We start from the raw sequence: 20,670 nt of genomic DNA on the forward strand, positions 1-20,670 counted from the left end.
AAGAAGAAAATAACGTCTTGGATGTCAGAAGCTGCGTGAGACATGTGACACAAAGCCACCTGGGAGTTTAATTCTTGGCGTGCTATCTGCAAATAGAGGCTGCTATTCAAACCTTCATTCTACATTTTGCTGCATTATAGGACTCGCCTTTCTGCATCCATAATAGCACAATCCAGCGATGTGATAAACAGGCTTGACATTTTAATTATCCAGTGTCAACACAGGATGACAGGCCAGCAGGCAGTGTTGTGTCTCAGGAGAAAATTACGAGAGTGATCAGAAAAGGCAGTTGTCCGAAAACATTCAGTGTCCAAAAACAGCAGCTGCTATTGATCTTGGGTGCTTTTGAAATAATAATAATAATAAAAAAAAAAGGAATGTCCTCCAGTTGTTTGTTCTACACTGCGTCTATGTGGCACAAAAATACAGGCTCCACAGAGAGTTGGTGGCAAAAATAGCAGCGAGGAGGATGTGAGGTGACATTATGGGAGGAACACTGACCATGTTTAGACCACTGAGCGGTAATTAAAATTTTCACTTCGGAACATGCTGACAGGCATAATGAAAACCTGCATTGGCTCTTCTTCACCAGCAGGTGGCAGTAAAGTCGAAGCTAAACTGGCGCTTTAAACCTGAGCTCCTCCCAACTCAACAAACTGAAGAAATGAAAATACTTTACAGGGCAAAAAGCCCATAAATTGATGTACATGTTTATTCTGTGGTTACATAATGCTCACACAACATTGTTTATTTCATATTAACTCTTTATTGCTTTGGCATCGGTTTTTCACACTAGTTACATATAAACATATTTTACAACATAAGGCATATTTATCCAATATTTGGCAAGTAAAACTTTGGCAACAAACTCGATTTTGAACTTGTCTTAACAATACCAGCTGTGCATCAGTGAGGATGCAGGGGTGACGCGAGATGATGTTGAAACCGGATGTGCAAGCTTGTATGGGCCTGTATTTGCTTCTGCTCTACGTCACTCCTGTAATACACATCCCTGAGCACATAAACAGCACTGGCACACTTGTAGTAACATGGAGGCACTTTTTTTGTCCCAAAGTCATCGGGTTTTCTGTGAGAAAACTAACAGGAAAGACCATTACAGACATTTCTGACTGGACTGCAGCCTTGCTACTGAATGTAAACCACTACAAGACCACAGCAGTTGTGGAACATCTGTACTGTACACTATTACATTCTGACACCAACAAAGTGCTGACAAAAGTGCATATTTACAGAGTGCTATAAAGGTCCAGAAAAATGCAGAATCCTGTCAAAGCATCACATATAAAAGTGAAAAGGCAAAATGCATTGGCATATTAAGAACCATGTGCAGTTTCAGGACTGCTTTCAGATTTCATGAAGGACATGATGTAATACAGTACTTTCTGCCAGTGAAGTACCAGTGTGGAGACATTTACAGCAACTCAACTTGTGCAAGGGGGTGATCAAAAAGTTCCAAGACTGTGCCTGGTGCTGAGAACCTATGCAGTTTGCACTTAAATAGTGGTCTTTTGCCATGTTGATCCTCAAAGTGTTTCACAATCAGTGAGACAGGTGTTTTTGTCACCAATAGTGGGTCCACATTTGTGAAGTCTTCATGGACCACGAACTAGAGAAGTAAAGAAATCATTGCATTGTGTTTCATTCGACACCCAGACGAGCCTAGCTTTCATGCCATAGATCATGAGTGGTGAAGGGGGGATTCTATGTCTACCATCCAGAGAAGAATCAGCAAATTTCCAAAACCGGACATGGTACTTTAAGTTCAGAGTACATCAGGAGCACGCTTGTTGTTTTATTCAACATTCAAGGGTTTTGTCCTGCAGGTTTGGACTGCTAAAGCAGGGTTCTATCGAAACATCCTGAGGTGTCTGAGGGAGAACATTGGGTGCAAATGACCTAAACTGTGACAGGATTGCATTCTGATAATCAACTACACTGCATATGTGGTCACTTGGCTTCCTTTTACTTCTTTCTCTTCCCCAAAGTCACATTAAAGCTGAAGGGTCACCGTTTTGACAGTTTACGAGATTCAGCATCTGTCGCAGATGTTTACACAGGACTTTCAGCATTGTTGCACAAGTGCTGACAGCTGTGTATCACTGCACAAACAGACCACTTCAACAGGGACGAAATTGAAATTTGGTACGCTTTTTGATTTTTTGAACGGCAAAGTCTCTCAACTTTTTGATCCCAACTCGCATATACACCTTCCTCAAAAGAATACTTTAAAATAATCCACATATTCACAATTTCTATGAAGTTGTCAATCATATATATTTGAAAGCTACAATATGTAACTTTTTGTATGTTGAGAATGTTAGTCCTGCTTTCCTCCTCCTCAGTTGGTCAGATTCTCAACCTGTACTACACCAGAGTACTTATTAGCAAGTAACTACTAAGTATGTGCAGTGCACAAAGACCATTGTATTGTATTAACCAGCATCCCTAAACTCACAATAAACGTGAATGGAAATGACCTGCGGATGTTCATCTGCGCTTACATCTTTTGTTTATACAGGCTTTTTGCCATTGTTATTGCTGTTTTCAAGACATCCTGCACTTTAAAGTCAAGCAAAAGATTATTTTAAAGCCAAACAGTTACAAACTGTAGCTTTGAATGTCATTTCATCCCAGACACTCACTAATGGTACGTATTCAGGGAGCCATTATTATAAACACTAGTGGTTTCCTTGAAAGAGTCCTTAAAAATCCCCTATTGGACTGCTTGTCAGTACCTCCGGAAGTCACATCTCAAAGTGTCGGTACATGCTCTCCACGTAGCTCAAGACCCTCTGCCAGTCAGGACCGCCAGCTCTCAGCATCTCCTCTACTGTCTGTCGAAAAGATTTCAGTCAAATTTAAGAGCTTAACTCAAACTAAATCTACTTTATGTGTGTGTTAGAAAGCAGTGAAGTGATTGGCTGAATTTGCTAAAGTTTCTTACCAGAGATTGTGCAATACCAACAGTTTCTCCTGTTTTGAATGCCAGACTGAGATTCTCTCTCTACAAAAAAAAAGAGGGAATCAATAAAGCGAACACCATAAATCACTTGATCCTATCGATCACACAGGCGCCGTCACATTTCCTACCTTGTTCTCTGGACTGAGGGTGCTGTAAGGGATGTGTGACGGGAGGTAGGTGTGGTAGACGGCACAGAAGGCCAGACCATCGGCCCAGCTGCTGCTGAAGTTGGTAATGTCAATATTCTGCATGAAGAGGAAAGACACAACAGAATATAGTCAGTTCAAACATTGTAGTGGATAAAATTTGCTGTTGTGCCTGGAACACAATGTGACTTCCCAGTAAATCCTGATCAATCTTTTCTCCATGTCAGGGATAATTTCTGATAAAATGAATTAGTAAAGTTACTTCTGATGTCATCACTCCTAGAGACAATCATATGGATAATGCTGCAGGTAGTAAATAAACTCAGAGGAAACGGTTCTAAACGGCTGAAACTTCAGCTCCTCTTAATGTTTTTTGGAGGGCAAAATAAAAATCGAATTACACTCATTATTGTTCAGCATCATTAATCTTTAAGCTCTTAGTGTCCCTTTTCATCGCACTTTATTATGGACATTTTATTTTGTAACCTAATAGATTTGAAATCGTAGAACAAAGTGAGTGAGAGAAGTGTGTTGTGATTTTTGGCCAACGACCCATTACGAGCTCTTTGAAGTTTTTGGATGAATACTAGTGCTGAAATGTGGAAAAATCCTTCCATAAATCACTTCACACAACTCAAAGTACAGTTGCCTGTGTGTGTCTATCCGTTAATGTTATGGTGCAGTTCAGACTTGTGCTGTAATAAAAGTGACAGAAATGATACTAGGTCCAACCTAGTGAGATAGCTGATGACATTTTTATGGAAATGTGATTGTTCAGTTGCCATTAGATTAGGGGGACAAAGTGCACGTCTGCAAAGAACTTTGGATTTACAACTTTGGTGAGTCAGACTTCTGAAAATTCAGCTAAGAAAGACACATCCTTTGATGTAAGAAACAACAATTTAAGCTGGAGAAACTGTGGCAAAATTGGAGACCACACTCAGATATTTTGAGACTGTCCAAAACTGAAACTATTTTGGGAGGGGATTCAAGCAGAAATAAGATCCATTTTAAGCGTTGATTTGCCACTCAAGCCATTGTTCTAAATCATCGGTTCTATTCCACAGGAAGCAATGGATAAAAAAATGCATATCTATGACACATCCTGCTATTGAAAATGATAACTGTGTCTTGGCTCAGCCCACTACCTCCTACCCTCCACCAATGGAGAGAGAGAGATTAAAGAAAGTGTACATATTGGGAAAAAATAACAGAAAAACTCCATATGAGTTTATGGGCTCCTGTTTTTGTTTTCCATTAGATTAACTTAATTTGATTCTACATATTTGACGGGCTGGGAGAGATGTTTTGTTGGAATTACAAGCCTTGATGTAATCATACTTGTGTATTTTGGCATGTTTTATAACCTCTTGCTGCTCTTTAATGTAATTTTCTTTGAACTTAATTTAAAATTCTCCTTTTTATGTGGGTTTAAATGATGCCATGACTTAGTTGTGTTGCCAAAATGTATATTTGTTTTTGTGTATCATGTGCTTTGTCCATTTTTGAGCTGCATATAAATACCCTATGTATAAAAATATGTAGTTTAAGTACAAATTTGGTTTAAAATTTAAAAAAAAAGAAAGACATATCCTGTGTACTGATCAGGTCCAGGATCACCTTGTAGCCTTGGGTTCGGTTCTGACACCAGCGGAGCAGCGAGTTTCTCTTTGAGCCTCCATGGCGACGCAGTAGCAGGTTGAAACCATCCTGGGACCTGACGATAAGATACAAGCTGCCGTTAAGGGTTGGGCTTTAGGAGAGAGAGAGAGAGAGACATAAAAATCTCTGTGTAACAGTTGACTCAGTTATATAAACGAAAAATGTGATTAACACAATGATTTACGTACGAGAAGTGGCCTCAGTATTCAACGTTATGATTTCAGCAGGCAAATCAACTTGGGTCAAAACAAGCAATTAGATCTACAAAGTATGTAGCAATTAGGCTGGTCTCAATGACACAGTAATATGTCAGCGCGCGCGTGTGTGTGTGTGTGTGTGGACTCACTTGGTGGGTGGCAACTCAGTGAGAGCCGAGTTGTACTTGTTTAGAGACTCTTCACGTTTTCCTGCAAAAACAAGCAATGACACTACATTACCTAGCTGACAGTTGTTGTTATGAACAATCAGAGCAGTAGGGTGTAGCTACAACGTACTGCACTTGAACATTCTAGCACAAACTTCTACACATGTAAAGCAGCATTCATTGATGCATTTTTGCCCGGTGAGGGGCTGTGGATCGAGATGTAACACAGCTTATATGAAGTGGCAAGCTATCTAGCAAACAATTGTCCTCTTTCCTCACACTGCAGACACAGAGTAACATTAGAATTCATCTGGAGTTGTACTTCCAATATTTACTCTCCTTCGAGCCCTGTTTCGGTCTCCAACTTGTGAGAAAAACAAGAGATAAGTAGCAACTAACTGTCTGCTGTTTGGATAGAGCGAGTGAGTTTATACGGTGAAAACAGCCATCTGTGGCTACTAGAGATGATGCTACTACAGGGAACCAAAAGTGACGTTTAGGACAGTAAAACAAAACAATGAGTGGAAATATGGGCTTAGAGATCAGGCCAAAAGATCATACCACAACCTTTTTGGGTAGAATCTCAATGTATTATCTGAAATACACTTCCCTTGGCAGATTTTGCTGAATTTATGTAAGCACATGATTATTTCTGCATAAACCTGAGCAACAAAACCATCGTACTGGTGACAGGCACTTCATAACTTCAAGAAAATATTTTGATGGAAAAGCAAATGAATCAAATAAAGATAGGACCTGAAGTTTTTACCGTATATATTTAGACGTGTAAATTTATATATGTGCATGTCCTGCGTCATTGTGTTAACATAAAATCACTACTTGTGTATCTTCATGAATAAGTCAAAGCGGTACTTCAAACTGAACCGTATTTCTCCTGGTCATAACAGGTTTTCAGCTGTTACTTCAACTCAAGGTTATAAAGGACTACCTCACAAATCTTTGTTTCAGCAATGATTTTATTCTGAAAGTTTTAATTAAAGGTGGTGGTTGGTGTCTCCGCCACTTTGACACTTCTTTGAGGACTTTGGAAATTTGAAACTCTCAAAGCTCAGATACCTAATCTGTTACAGACAGCAGGGAAAGTCATCAGTATTCCAGCACCTTTCAAACCCCTCAAGACCTGTTTGAACAAACGACCCCCTCAGACAGGCAGACCATATTTCATCAGACACCTCTCATGCGCCCCTAAAACATTCTACTTAACTCAGGAAGAAGGTACTGGGTTCCACTATGTAAACAACAGGTACAAACACTCATTGATCCCTTTGTCAGTGAAGCTCATTAATGAGCAGATCACCTGTGACGAACAGAAAGACATGAAGCCATTAAGGTTATCCAGATAACCATGCGTAAGGGGTGTGTTCTGTTCTATGTTAATGCTGAATTTCCACATTGCACTTTTGTTCTTAACCAATGTGATACTGTATTGCACTTTTATTTCACCTCTTTTTTAATATTCTGGATGTTTGTTATGTTATTGTTGTATGAGTAGTATGTGTTGTCTGTGTGCAAACCCCTGTCCAAGACAAATTTCTCCCAAGGGAGACTAATAAAGACAGCTTGACACTGGTCTGCAACCTGCTGCTACTGTTCGTCTTACATACCCAGGACCAATGCACGTCACCATCATCCTGGAATAACGGGCAAAAAAAATGCCGTGGCATGTTTGTTTCTTTATACTAATCACAATCACCTTGGTCAGTGCTAAGCCCGGGATGCAGCAATGGTACCCCTGTAAAGTAGCAATGGACAGTACCGTTTTGGTGGAACATGTATATGCAGAGAGGAAAGCAGTTCACTGAAAGATCCAAGCAATCCTGTTTTATAATCCAATTCTACAGCAAAACTTGAAATTTTCAGCATGAGGTTTTCTGCTTAAAGGTTGTGGTGTTTTCTGTAGATAACAGGATTTTGAGGAGAAAATACAGAAATTAAGATCGGCCACGTTTTATTATCACCAGATTGCCCAACCTTGAACCGAAAGATGCTAAAACACTGTGTAGAGCTGAGTGGAACTGAAAAATCTGGTGATAAATACTTGTGGTTCTATTTATGATGTTCTCTTTTCACATTCTGGAAAGTTTGTATAAAAAGCCAATTATTGAAGCTTGAAAATATCCTTACAGAGCATTCTTGTAAAAAAAAAAATGTCTTGAATACTTCTTTCCTCATAACATGTTTGCAAAGCTCCTTATTTTAAAAAACAAAAAGAAACACAAATCAATCCTGCATTGTTCTCCAAAAATGTTTGCTTCCTAGTAGCACTTCTTTAAATTTTTGCTCCATCCAGCTACTAGTAGTCAAAAATTCACCGGGTTACCATTAACCACGTGAGAAGAAAAAAAGTGAAAAGCACACCTGTGTCATTGCTGGACTTTGTTTCTTGCCAATCCAGATTTTTTCGCCCTCTCAGTTGCATCAAGTTCTTGAAAACAAACAAAAATCATCCAAATTAGGTACAACTGCAACCCGCACTGATGAAACCCATAATCATATTCTAATTATTGATTAAGTTCAAATAAGGATCATCTCACTTTGTTTGTAGGCCCAATTGTCGCAGCAGTGTTGGACTGGAGGGTTCCATTCTGCGTAGTGGTGGAGTCGGAGGTTGCAGGTATTCTGGAAAGGCTTCTGCAGCACAGGAAAAGGAACAGACCCGACAAACTGTTTTTGATGGCATTTTTTCGGCCCAGCTGTTTCACTCTGCTCCAGCTGCAAATCAAACTGCTCTAAGTGTCCTCAAGTGGCCCAGTGAAGCAACACATTCAAAAGAAACCAAAACCACTGCGCTGACCAAATTTGGTAATTGTAATCCGTTTCTGCATGTTATGCCAGAGAAAAGAAATGTGGAAGACTGAGAGGCTTTGTTTTGACAAATCTGCCTGAAAACATGAAAGTGCCACTTACACAAAACAGTGCTGTAGTAATGTGCTGCAGAAACACTTTTTGCTTTGTGCATCTTTAGGAAAGCATAAGATCGAGCCGTTTGTCTTACCTTGACCTCTCTGTAGTTAACGTCCTACGTGTCTCATTGGATCGCACCTCCTCTGCACTCCTCTCCTCATTGGTCACATTTCTCAGATAACGCTTAGTCACACCTTTACAGTCTGTTCTCGCCTCCTCGCCAACAACAGTCTTCATCACTTCATTCTTACTCTTACTTTCCACTGCTTCTCGTCCCAGCCTATACACCCCCCTCTCCCTGCCCCTCTGGGTTCCTTCTTTGCCATCAGGGTTGTTGGATTCTCCGTTGGGCCTTTCTGTTTCCTGACTCGTAACCCGGGATTCAGTTTTGTCTTGAGCCTGGGTCAGAGTAGCCAGTCTCTGCCTGCTCTCCTTCAGCTCTCCTCTCAGGGTGACCAGCTGCATGTCGGCCTCCTTCTGTCTCTGCTGGGCAGCCGCCAACTCCCTTTCAGTGTCTTTGTGGGCCGTTCGAAGCGCCGTCAGTTCTTCCTCTGCCTCAGCTCTCAAGCGGTCTGCCACCGCCACCGCCACCTGGAGGTCAGCCTGGAACTGCTGCCACTCTCCACGTTCCGTCTGAAAGGTAAACAGTGAGTGCTTTTTTTTGATGAACAATGTTATTCCAACTACGTTTATGTTGATGCTTAGTAATTTAAGAATCACAATCGGACCCTTACAATTAGTAAACATTTCTACACATTACAAAGATGCATATTTGTTTCCTTCCTGGTTTGGGGGGGAGCCACTTCCCAAAGCGAAGGACTTCAAGTATCTCAGGATCTTCTTCACCAGTGATGGGAAAATGGAGTGTGAAATGGATGGGTGGATCGGTGCGGCGTCAGTAGTAATGCAGGAGTTGTACCGAACCGCCATGGTAAAGAGAGAGCTGAGCCACGAGGCGAAGCTCTCAATTTACCAATCCATCTACGTTCCAATCCTCACCTATGCTCATGAGCTCTGGGTAGAGACCAAAAGGACAAGATCGTGGATACAAGCCGCTGAAATGAGCTTCCTTCTGGGCTCAGCCTTAGAGATAGGGTTAGAAGCTCAGACATCCAGAGGGAGCTCAAAGTCGAGCCGCTGCTCCTTCATGTCAAATGAAGCCAGTTGAGGTGGGAGACTTCCTTCAGAGGTTTTCCGAGTGTGTCCGTCTGGGAGGAGACCCCAGTGCAGACCCAGAACTTGCTGGAGGGATTATGTGTCTCGTCTAGCCTGGGAATGCCTCGGGATCCCCCAGGAAGAGGTGGAAAGCCTTGCTGGGGGGAGGGACGTCTGGAATGACCCGTTTCATCTGTTGCCTCCGTGACCCGACCCCAGATAAGCAGAAGAAAATAGATGGATGGACAGATATTTGTTTCAAGGTGCAGACAAATCTTCTCTAAAATAACTGAGGAGCCTCAGTGAGGCTGTTTATCAAAGATAAAATGCTCACAGAACCAAATGGTAACATGCCAATACAAAGTATACACCAATCAGCCACAACATTAAAACCACTGACAGGATAGATAATTCCCTTGTTAAAGAGGTGACCGTGAAAAGGCTGGAGTATTTCTGGTAGCAAGTAAACAGTTAGTTCTTCAAACTCACTCGCTGGAACAATGGAAATTTGCCCTGGCATGGGGAGCAATAAAGGATTGTCTTATCTAATCTTAATGTATATGAAGCTGCAGACTCGGCAGTGCCCATGCTGACCCTTGTCCACATCAAAAGTGCCATAAAATGGGCATGTCATTGTCAGAATTGAACCATGAGACAATTAAAGAAGGTGGCGGGACCTGATAAATTACTTTTTCTTTTACATGTGGATACCCAGGTGCATGTGCATCATTCACCTTGAGAAGGAATGGCAACAGAATGCATTACTAGAAGAAGGCAAGCCAGCAGAGGCAGTGTGATGCTTTGAGCATCGTCCTGGTGCATTCATGTGGATATAACAATGACATTGTCTAAACTAAAACTGTGAAAGACCCTTCATACCAATTCCTCAACCAGATAATGTACCCTGTACACAATACAGTCAAATATTCTCAGGAATGGTTTTAAGAAGAGCTCAAAAAGTTGAATTGGATTCCTTGGATCTCAATCCCAGTGCACCTGAGTAGGGGACGCACCCAATATTAGGCAGGTTTTAGGTTGAAATCTTGTGGCTGATTGGTGTAGAGTTATCTTACATGTCATCAAGACAAAGTACAACAAAAGCAGATGGGAATGTCATTAGTCTGGCAGATAATCTGTCACAAATCAAATAATTACAGGACAAATTTCATAAAACTTGTAAACCCATGATACTGTGAGATGTAAAGTTAAAAGGGATAATTGTCACACAGTGAAGACAGACATTTTTCCTATTTGAGTATCTTAACTGGATCTGATTACCAAAATCAAGCATAGCTGAATCCTGCGCAGACAACGACTGTAATCAAACGAACAATCAAATATTCATTTGGAGTCATTATAAAACAACAAGTTGAACTGAACTGAACAGCAAGCCTCAGCAAGCCAAGAGAGCTGGGACTGGCAAGACATTTCTAATGAGGCATAACTGAATCATGAGCCAAAAGTGTTTTACTCACTTTTTCTTTAGAAATAACAACATTAACAAGTTTGGACACAGAAAAAAAAAAACACAGATTTGAGCAACATTTTGGGAATCGGGCCAAGAATTGCATTGTGAAACTACACTCTGCGTCTACATCACTGTGGCTGCAATCCAGTAACTGTTTTTTTTTGCCACCATTTAGATATGAGGATCTTACTCAGAAACAGTTTCACATCTTTGAGGATGAGTGATGCAGACAAAGTTTCCAGTTTTCATTCTTTGAGTAGTCAAGCTTCAGACATGCACAAATACTACCCCAGACATCAAAAGAAGCTTTCAGAACCACCGAAGCCAAGAGGTAAATGATACCAGACTATTAAAAAATGTTAAGCAACCATCATCATAAAAGGAGAGGTAGGGGGGGAGGTGAAAAAATGGAAAAGAAGAGAGTGAGGACAATAAAAGTGGTTGAAATCACACGCAGACTTAATGGAGGCACAGACTGTGGAGCAATGTAAGCTTGTGATAGAGTGCTGAGGAGCCGAGGGGTCGGCAAGGTTGGTAATTAGATGAAGAATGGATGGAGATGTGGAGGAGGAGGCGATGTCTGAGCCAAGTCGCTCCCTCATCTGACCAGTGACTCAAAACCACAGCTGGACTTGATTATGGTGGATGCACACACACATACACACACACACACACATATCATATTCCCTTCTTCTTTCCCACAAATACACCTCCCTTATTCTTTTACCTCAACACCAAACCACATTGTGAAGTTTTCTCACACACATCCATACAGTCAGTTGAAGCACACTCTGCCTGCCAACACATGTCAAATGGATATCAGGATAGCTGTTACTGTTTGGGGTTCTGCAAGTTTTATATTAAGTTAAACTAAAAACACCCACTTGGACTTGAAGGATCTTGTCTTCACAGAGCCTTTGTTATCTGGATGTGGACACTCCAACTGGAGCATGTCTGTTTAAGGAAACAGGAAGGGGCGCTCCTCAGTTCACACTGAGATAAGGGTGTGGATTGTCAGTCTTTAGACACACTCTCACTTAGTCCCTCCAGACCTGACCTGGTGCCTCACTGCAAGACCAGATGTGGTATCCAGCCATGACAGGCACACACACACTTGTCTATACTCTTGATGCACATCGTAGTTCCTGTCGATTCTTGGAATGGGTCCAGCACACTTGGAGGTTGTGCGCTGTGTGTGTGTGTGTGTGTGTGTGTGTGTGTGTGTGAGTGTGTGGTCCAACCATCTGTCTCTACTTCACCTCCACACCCAGCCTTTCAAACACATACTTAGAGAATCATGCAAACACTAATGTTTTTCCAGATTTACACAGCTTGTTGTGTGTATTCAAAAATGACTGAATCCACTCCACATTTAAAGACAAGGAGTCAAATGACTGTCAGTTTAGCTGATAATCAGATCCCATATTTTGCATTTTTCCCACTTATCTGTATGTTAATAATTTTTAATGGATTTCTAATGAATGAAGGCTAACATACAACACTTTCATCTATTTGCAGTCACCAACTATCTGATTGATTATGCACTGAGTCACAGTCTATCAACACTAACGGAAAAGTTCTCTTATGATTAACTGCATGAAAAATGTAAACATAATAAAAAGGCAGTATCAACATTTTGTGTTGGGTTTTGTGTTATTCTAAATCTTAATACAAAGAAAATTTTTCTTTTGATGCCAAATATTGATTATCAGCCCTGTTGATTATAAATAATCAGTACTGGCCCTAAAAAAATGTATCGAACCCCTATCAAGACACACACCATAGCAGTCACATACATGAACACCACAAAATGACCAACATTCCCCCCTAACAACACATTCAAATAGATGCATACCTACATGTCTGCAGTAACCAAAGAAAAGGTTCCCAAGTCATTGCTATTTACCATGCACTGCACACACACTAGGCCTCCTTCTAAACATACTAAATCTTCATTCTCCATGTGACCAGCCTTAGAGGCCTCTGGATTCGGGGCCTTTTCGGGCCTGGTTTGCCGGAGCAGCCTAGCGAGGACAAAAGAGAGCAGGGAGAACCTTCTTGGAAATCTCCGGCAGCAGTCACCTGGAACTGATTCCAAGGCAGGCCTTTGAGATCGACTAAATCTCCTGGAGGGAGCGCAAATCTGACCAGCCACCCACACACACCCACTGCTAAGCCATGAATGGGGTGTTTTCATTCTTGTTGGTTAAGACAATTGAAGACTGGTTGTGCACATAAGCACAGACAGATGGTACATTGGATAACATCCTTAGTAGTCTGTTGCACATTGGGTAATCATGTGTTTTTCAGAATTCGGTTTAACTACAGTACATAAAAAATACATTTTAACTGTGGGATAGATGAAGAAAGACGTGGGCATTTTGGGAAAGCGAAGATGAAGACGGATGAAGAAAGCACGTAGGAGAGGCTTAACTGTCAGAATGTGACCGGAAGAATAATGGCTTCTTAAATTACATGGAAAAAAGGCCAAAAAAGGGGTCAGATTTAAAGAAAAAAGGCTTAAGCAAGCTGAGGTCAGATAAAGAGATGGATGAAGTGGAAGGGCAGAGTAGGAGGGGAGAAAGGTAGAAAAAGTAAAAAGGAAGGGAGGGATGAGATGGAGAGTACCATTGCAGCAAAAGTCAGAGTAATTGTTTGAGTTCTCAGGGTGGAGCGGTCAGCTCTGATGGAGTACGAAACAGGCAAAGAGGCACAGCAAAGGGAGCGAGTCGAAGGAGGAGGAGGGAAGGCTGTCCTCCGAAGCCAAGACTCTCAATGCATCTGTACGTGTTTGTGAGTCTTGCGTCTCACGTGCAGTGCACACACAAAAACACATGGCCAGTCAGTCACTGCAAGCAGCAGCCTTCAGCCCCCGCTACCTCGACACACAGTGCAAAACAAAACACGTTTTGTCTCCAGAACAGCCGAATGTGAACCCCCTCCTCCGCACTGCACTCCCCTTCTCTGGCTCTTCACAAAAAAAAAAAAAAAAAAAAAAAAAAAAAAAGGATCCCAGGACAGCAGAGCAGACTGAGCGGGTTCATAAAGTCGAGCCATGCTAGCTTATATCACCCTACTGAGGGCCCATGTAAACACACTGTTGGATTGCCCCCATTTCCATAACACAGCTACCTCTCAGTGCTACACCACAGTCTCTCTGAGGTTCAGCTGGCCCGGGCAAAGCTTATATTTCTAAGTCTCTTATAGGGATGTGGGAAAGTGAAAGAGAGATGAAGCAGGGAAAAAAAAAACAGAAAGCAGTGAGATTGAATATCGAGTAGAGAGAGTTGACATGAAGGAGGTGTGGAGCAGTAGAGCCAGGATGGCCCTGTGAGCCAGATTTACATTTACAAATATGCAATTAAAATCATTCCGATTCAAATGCATGCCAAAATAAAAGAAGGGAAGACAGTCACCAAGGCGGGGGGGGGGGGGGGGGGGGGGGGGGGGAGGCAAAGAGCTGGGGATAAGGGAGGGACCCCGTAGGCCATGTTCCAGCTGTTATAATCTGTGGCAGATCTAGAGGAAGCTGGGAGCCTCCAGCTACAATCCTCATAAGGGAGGGTCAGGAGCTGGAAGGAACTACTCACAGGAAATTACCAAAGAACATCACCATCCTCATACGAGTATGGAACGCCCAAAAAAATTGGACTGAAGAATTTTTGCAGATTTCTATATAACTTTTACTGTGCTTAGGTCATTCCACTTTTGGTTTTGGGCCTAATAAAGAGTCAGTCCAAAAAAGCCAGTGGACAAGTATTTCACCAAGGGTCCAATGAAGAGGACCAAAATCTTTCCGTCAAACTTATTTTTAATCCACAGCAATAAAAGCAACAGGTGTCCTGCTAGCATTAAAGACTTGATCACAATCATGTTTGTCTAATCTATCTTCTTAGACAGAAGATGATCTCAATCACTGTCCTCTTGTGGGCCTCTCAGGCGAAGCACAGGACAGGAAGACCTTCATTAGCAAGCTGCAGCTCCCAGGGGGCCGAGGGGGGCTCATTCCAAGGCCTATTGTGATGGGGGGTGGAAGGGTTGGCATGTGACAGAATGTGTGTGTTGGTTGGTGTTATCTCCTGCCTCAAAGGTCATGAGTAGTATGCTGACTTGTGCATGACTTCCTGTTTACATTTGTATCTACTTTACTCATTCAATTGTGTTGGCATAAAATGTTTTTGATGTAAGAAAAACAGGACTAACAATAGAAAAAGTGCATTTTGGTCGGAAAAAAAAAGCAGATTCTAAAATGAGGATTCAAAAATATAAATCTTTAGAGGACTGAAGTGTCCCCTCCGTCAGTGTGATCCTAGTCTGGTTCACTGGATATAAACTGCAAATATAAGTCTGTCACTATCTTCAAGTTATTGGTTTCAAAATCCCCCTCCGCTTCAGGAAACAGCAACAACAACCTCCCAGCTAGCAACCTACACACTGAAAATTGCAAGTTATGCAGAGGATCTAGATCATGCAATAAGGCAGACCTGTTGGTTCCTTTAATGAATTGTCCATTTTAATGACAATGCTGGCTCTCCTGAACGCAAAAGTTCCACTAAAACAATTTTTCCTCATCACTGTTTTCATGGGCCCCATAGCTGCATCCTGGGATTAAAACCACCACAGACGACTGCGATTGGTTTAAAGAAATACAATCAATCCAGAGGATTTTTCCCCCCTATAGTAGAATGATAATGAGGTGCTGTCAAATCATTCTTCAGCACTGACAAAGTGATGGCTCAAGCTATGTGACACAAAGTGATTGTTTGCCAAACTCTGCTTAATATAATTTCGTAGTGAGCGCTATGCCAGCACTGGAGAATGGTCTGACTGCACCTTATTATCATTCTGCTATAAGGGAAAAAAAACAATCTGGCTGGCTTGTATATGGTGGAACCGATCACAGTTATCTTGGGTGGTGTTTACGTCAGGATGCAGTGACAGTGCTGCTGTAAAATACTGCCGTGGAGCTTGTTTGCACACATAGGGAGGCAATCACTGCCATAAAAAAAAGCCAATTCCCCACAAAAATGCAACAAAACCAATGAGAGACATATATAACTAACTGTTTGATGTAATTTTTCCTAGAAGAAACATGATACGATTGTCAGTGCCCTTGAGGTGAGGCCTGCCTATACTTTTACTGTGGACTCAAACCACAGATGACTAGCAGTTGAATAAATGTATTTAAGTGATAGAAGCTTGTGTGAAGCAGAATGGATCAATACATTGGTCAAGTCAACATTACTAGTGAATGCCACTGCCGGAATAAAAAGATGTGGACAGTCAACTCCAGCTGACGTAAGCCAGGTCAGAAAATGGATCAGCATCAGTCCTGTATGAAGTCTGGACATTTTCCAAGTTGTTTCGGCCATGCAACTGTACTAAAACCAGATTCGACACATCGATAACCTAGATGTAAATATCATGTTGATGCTCTGAGGCTTTGGGGGGGGGGGGTTTGAGAATGCAAACACACGAATAGGAGATGTGAGGAGAAAGCCACATGAAACAGTCTGCATCCATTCAGTAAGACTAGTTCAAAATCAGTAACAATTAGTACCACAACAACCACACAGCTAAAAATTGAGAGGGAAAAGTTTGTCACACATCTCACCTGCAAAGTACTCTTCATACTCTTCATTTCTGTCAGCAGATGCTTCAGTATCTCTGAGGGAAGGATACAGAAATGTCAGAAGACACCACATGCATATCAAATACTAAAAAATGTCAAGGAAAAGGACTTGCCCTTCTTAAAACAGGGGAAATGTTGGGCCTGCAATTAAATGGAAAGTACTCAAAAAAAACTCTGCAGGCCTGTATATTATTTCACTACTTATAAAGTGTGGAAAATGTATTGAAAACTGAAATAATACTACTACGACAGACTAATTTCACTCTTGCCTGCTGTGTTTGTGGTCCCGTCCTGACTGGCAGTGATTCCCAGTGTGCTCCTACACTCCTCCAGCAGCTTCTCCAGTTCTTCGCCTGGGTTGTCCTTCACTTCAGGACTTGGCAGACATTGACTCAGACCACTGTCTGTTTCCCTCCAGTTCAGCCTCAAAGAGCTTTCCACCACAGGTGAAGCATTACACTGAAAAGTAGGACTTTGAATCGGCTTGACAGCCACACTCTTCCCCTGAAAGCCTGGAGTCCTTGGAGTTGAGGTAGGAGGACTTCCATTCCACCCCAAAGCAGCTTGCCCTCTGGCTGCTGAAGTACTTCCTGGTTTGATGTGCACTGGGCTAACGCCAGAACCAATTGTGGAGCTCTTTGCTGGTTGAGGAGGCCTCCACTCGGGAGCGGGAATGGGAGTGCTGGGAGTAGTCGGGTTGCTGTGCTGTGATCTCTTTCCACCAGTTGTGATGGCCGATAATGGAGGTGGAGGTGAAACTAGGGCCGTAGGGGAAGGCTGAAGCTGGAGACCGGCAGGCATGACACCCGCTCCATCGCTCTGTGGAGTCATAGGTGGAGTGTGGAAACTCTCCCCATGGGCCCCTACAGAAAGAGAAAGAAAACATTCAGTTCAGAGTAAAGAAGAACAAGTGAAATACAAGTTTGGAAACTGTCTCCAAAAATGTCCAAGATATTGAACGATACTGTGCCGCCATAACTTTGGATAGTTAATAGCACTGACACTAAAAAAAATGACATTTCCTAAAAAAAATTTCACGCTTCAATTTATCATAAGAAGTGTTTTTCTTCTGTGTGACTACATAATTGCTGCATCATGATGTCAGACAGTTTTGGCTCCAATCATTGGTCAGCAGCACTCAACACTACAATGCTCAGACAATGGTGGCTGCAGCAGAGTCCGACTCATTTACATGTAGGATTCCAAAGATTCCAAAGCACGGGAGTACAAAATATCACAATATGGTGATTTGTAAAATGTGCAAAGTTTTGTTGACAGTGCAATGCCCAAGCATCTGAAGAGAAAACAGATAAGTACTATTCTAGAAGACACAACACCAAAAAAGTCACAACCACCAAAAGTGTTGTTTGTTCACTAAAGTCATTTAAATATATTTTGTCCTTGTAGATGACAAACACACACATAAAGCTGAAAATTTGGTTGAATGATATGTTTCTTTTGATTTTTTGGAAGAAAATTAACCATTTAGATTAAACGTATTCCGTGGTGGCAGCCCGATTATAAGTAACAATTTATTTCTGTATTCTTTCACACAAAAAACAACCTTAAAATTCCCTTTAATCCTTCTTCTTCACTGAAAATTTCACTTCACATTTGATTGAAGCATGACAGCTTTCCAAGAGTAATAAGCAAAGCTCCTTTGTTAGTGTAGGAAGTCTTTAAACTTTTGAGTCACTGTTGGAAATAGAACAAGACAGACTGAAAGAACTGACTGAACAACTGAACTGTAGACAGGATGAAGAAAGAAAATAGCACTGCAGTCACCAGTCAGGCATGTTGACGCTGTCAGTGAGGTGACCAGAACAACACGGCCTCACTGACCAGCAAAACAACCGAGGCCGTGGCCCTGAAGATGAATGCTGTAATACAGACATTCCTCTGGGACTGCTCATCCGTAGAGTCACTGCAACGCTCATTCTCCAAATTCACGCTCACACAGAGGATGAATGTTTCCCATATAGAGACGCATTTGCAGCTGTGGGCCAATAAATTGGTGGCAAAACTTGACACAATAACAAGTGATTTCCGCTTTTTGCCTCAGCATTCCTTCCCATCACAGCGTGGCACCGATACGAAGTGATGGGAATTAGCGTGCACAGTGTCTCCTTCTTTTCTTTCCCCCTTGTCCTTGTTTGGACAAAAGCCTCGCTGCTAGCAAAATAAGAGGGCTTGTTTTTTTTCTTAAGTGATGTAAGAGCAGCAGTTGAACATTTGCAAAGTCATGCCCCACCTGCTGCAAGGCCAAATCACTGAGAAAGAATGACGGGATTGTCTAATAAGGCTCCCATACCAACCCTGTTTTTTATTTCTTCATTCCAAACCTTAATGTGCTCGTCCAACCATGCGCATGGATGGCAGATTGACTGAATGAGAGGGAGTATGCGTGTGTGTGTGTGTGTGTGTGCGTGTGTTTGTGTGTGTCCACTGAGGTCTCTGTGAGTGTGTGTGTGTCAGATAGCATTAGGCTTCCTATGATTAATCCCCTGCCCTTGTGCTGAGCTGGGGAATTCTGCCGATTCATCACAGCTGGCCCGGCGGGGCCAGAACGAATCACACGGGGACGCGAGGAGAATGACCACTCACTGAGCAACACGCAGGAGGGCTGCCAAGACAGCACACACACACGCACACACACATCCTTTCCGCTCGTTTCTCCTTTTGTTGTCTTCAGTTTCCTGATCACTTCTCATCCACTCTCTCTTTTTAGGGAATTCTAGAGTGCTCACTCTTACTGTATCTCTCCTCTTCTTCCCTCCCCCATCCTCATTCTTCTTCTACAACACAAATCAAAGCTTTGAGGTGTGCTGGCATTACTTAAAACACGAGGCCAACACACAAACAGATTGCCAGCCGTCTGTGCACAGTGCCAACTATTTGAAATTCATTTCAGGACACAGAGAAGCAAAGAAAATTCAAGGGAGGTGATGTGATGAGAGTTAAATTAAGGGGAAAAAAAGGAATTGTGGACTCAAAAGTGTGTGTTTGAGAGAGAGTGCTGACCTACCTGTGGGTCCATGTCCGTCCTTGCTGGAAAAGTTGCCCATACTGCGGTAATAGGGTTTGGGCCAGTGATGCGGCCCTGCAGGTGCTTGTTGCACTTTCACTCAGCCCAAATCAAAGTGGCAGAGTGGAGGTGACCTACACACACACACACACACACACACACACACACACACACACACACACACACACACACACACACACACACACACACACACACACACACAGAGAGAGAGAGAGAGAGAGATAGCGAGGACATCCAGTAAAAATGATGGGTAGAGTCATGCACTGTTACACCGCTGACAATGAATGCAGTGACTACAGCAATAAACAGCACCAACCTCGTTTCCTTCACAACTGGATGTAGCTCATGCTGCTCATTTGAATGGTAAGAAAATCAGTGTTTTTACATAGTGAGGTTAATGAGATCAGAAGCAGAGGCAGGACACAGCAGTGTGACCACATGAGGCAAACAAAGCTGTTGGCATGTCTGCCAATGCATATGAATGATCCTGAGAAACGCACCAAAACCAGCACGGTGGTAGCAATCCGCACCATGAAGAGCAACTAAAGCAGTCCAAGGTCCCAGCAGAACAAACTAATCTTAATTAACATAACATTATTGCTCTGAGGCCAAACATTTGCGCCACAGACGCGCGATCAAAACTATAGCGCAACCCCGAAGCGCTATTGTCAAGATAGTGCAGTAAAGACACTAACTTTTCATCCACCGCGTTAAAAGTCACACCTTCAATTCAAAAAGTCATCAACAGCGGATACAAACCTTTGAAAGCGGATAAACAATCCCAAATCCTGCTGTTGAGCGTTTGGTGAACTCTTCCTCTTCTGTTCCTCCACGCTTTCTGTTCTGCTCCAGGCGCACCGCCTCGCTGCGTCCTCACTGAGCAGAGGCAACGCAAACAAGTCCAAAAGCTACTAAGCAAAGCTGAAACCAAGCGACATTTTCTTTGCTCTTGTCAGAAAACACTAAGCCTGGTTTTAATCCGCACAACAAAGCAAAGAGAGAAACTAAACTGTGACCACAGATGACCAGTGGCTCCGACGTGCGCTGGATGTGTCCACTGGAGGGCACAGTTCGGCTGTGAGGACAAACCTGTTGCCTCTGGTGGAGGGTGGCAGCTCTTTGCTTAGCTTTATTATGACCCACTGACCTACTGTACCACACAGCTCCTGCTTGGACCATGCTGTTTCCATGCTTTTAAGTTTTTACTGCATGTAATGTATTCCTACTTTCTCGTCTAGAGTTTGGCTCAACATTCCCAGGTGAATTTTAGGATGATGACAGAGAGAGCT

At 42.4% G+C, this 20,670-nt stretch overlaps 1 protein-coding gene across 2 annotated transcripts; it reads right to left on the bottom strand.

Moving 5' to 3' along the window:
• Positions 1 to 749: 749 nt before the first annotated feature.
• si:ch211-195o20.7 (cytospin-A) lies at positions 750 to 20,464 on the bottom strand. 2 transcript variants are annotated; one of them, XM_022206557.2, is made up of 12 exons: positions 20,141 to 20,464; positions 19,361 to 19,494; positions 16,605 to 17,198; positions 16,318 to 16,370; positions 8,172 to 8,713; positions 7,711 to 7,807; positions 7,535 to 7,601; positions 5,138 to 5,198; positions 4,750 to 4,882; positions 3,112 to 3,228; positions 2,966 to 3,025; positions 750 to 2,855 (listed from the first exon to the last, which is right to left on the bottom strand). In XM_022206557.2, the coding sequence occupies exons 2-12, from the start codon at positions 19,398 to 19,400 to the stop codon at positions 2,766 to 2,768; spliced, it is 1,854 nt and encodes a 617-aa protein (XP_022062249.2). In that variant the 5' UTR covers positions 19,401 to 19,494; positions 20,141 to 20,464; the 3' UTR covers positions 750 to 2,765. The 2 variants fall into 2 exon arrangements, with proteins under 2 accessions (XP_022062249.2, XP_022062250.2); XM_022206558.2 differs by having other exon boundaries at positions 4,750 to 4,846; positions 20,141 to 20,463.
• Positions 20,465 to 20,670: the final 206 nt, after the last annotated feature.

This window comes from Acanthochromis polyacanthus, chromosome 1 (assembly GCF_021347895.1).
Source record: "Acanthochromis polyacanthus isolate Apoly-LR-REF ecotype Palm Island chromosome 1, KAUST_Apoly_ChrSc, whole genome shotgun sequence".
NCBI lineage: Eukaryota > Metazoa > Chordata > Actinopteri > Pomacentridae > Acanthochromis > Acanthochromis polyacanthus.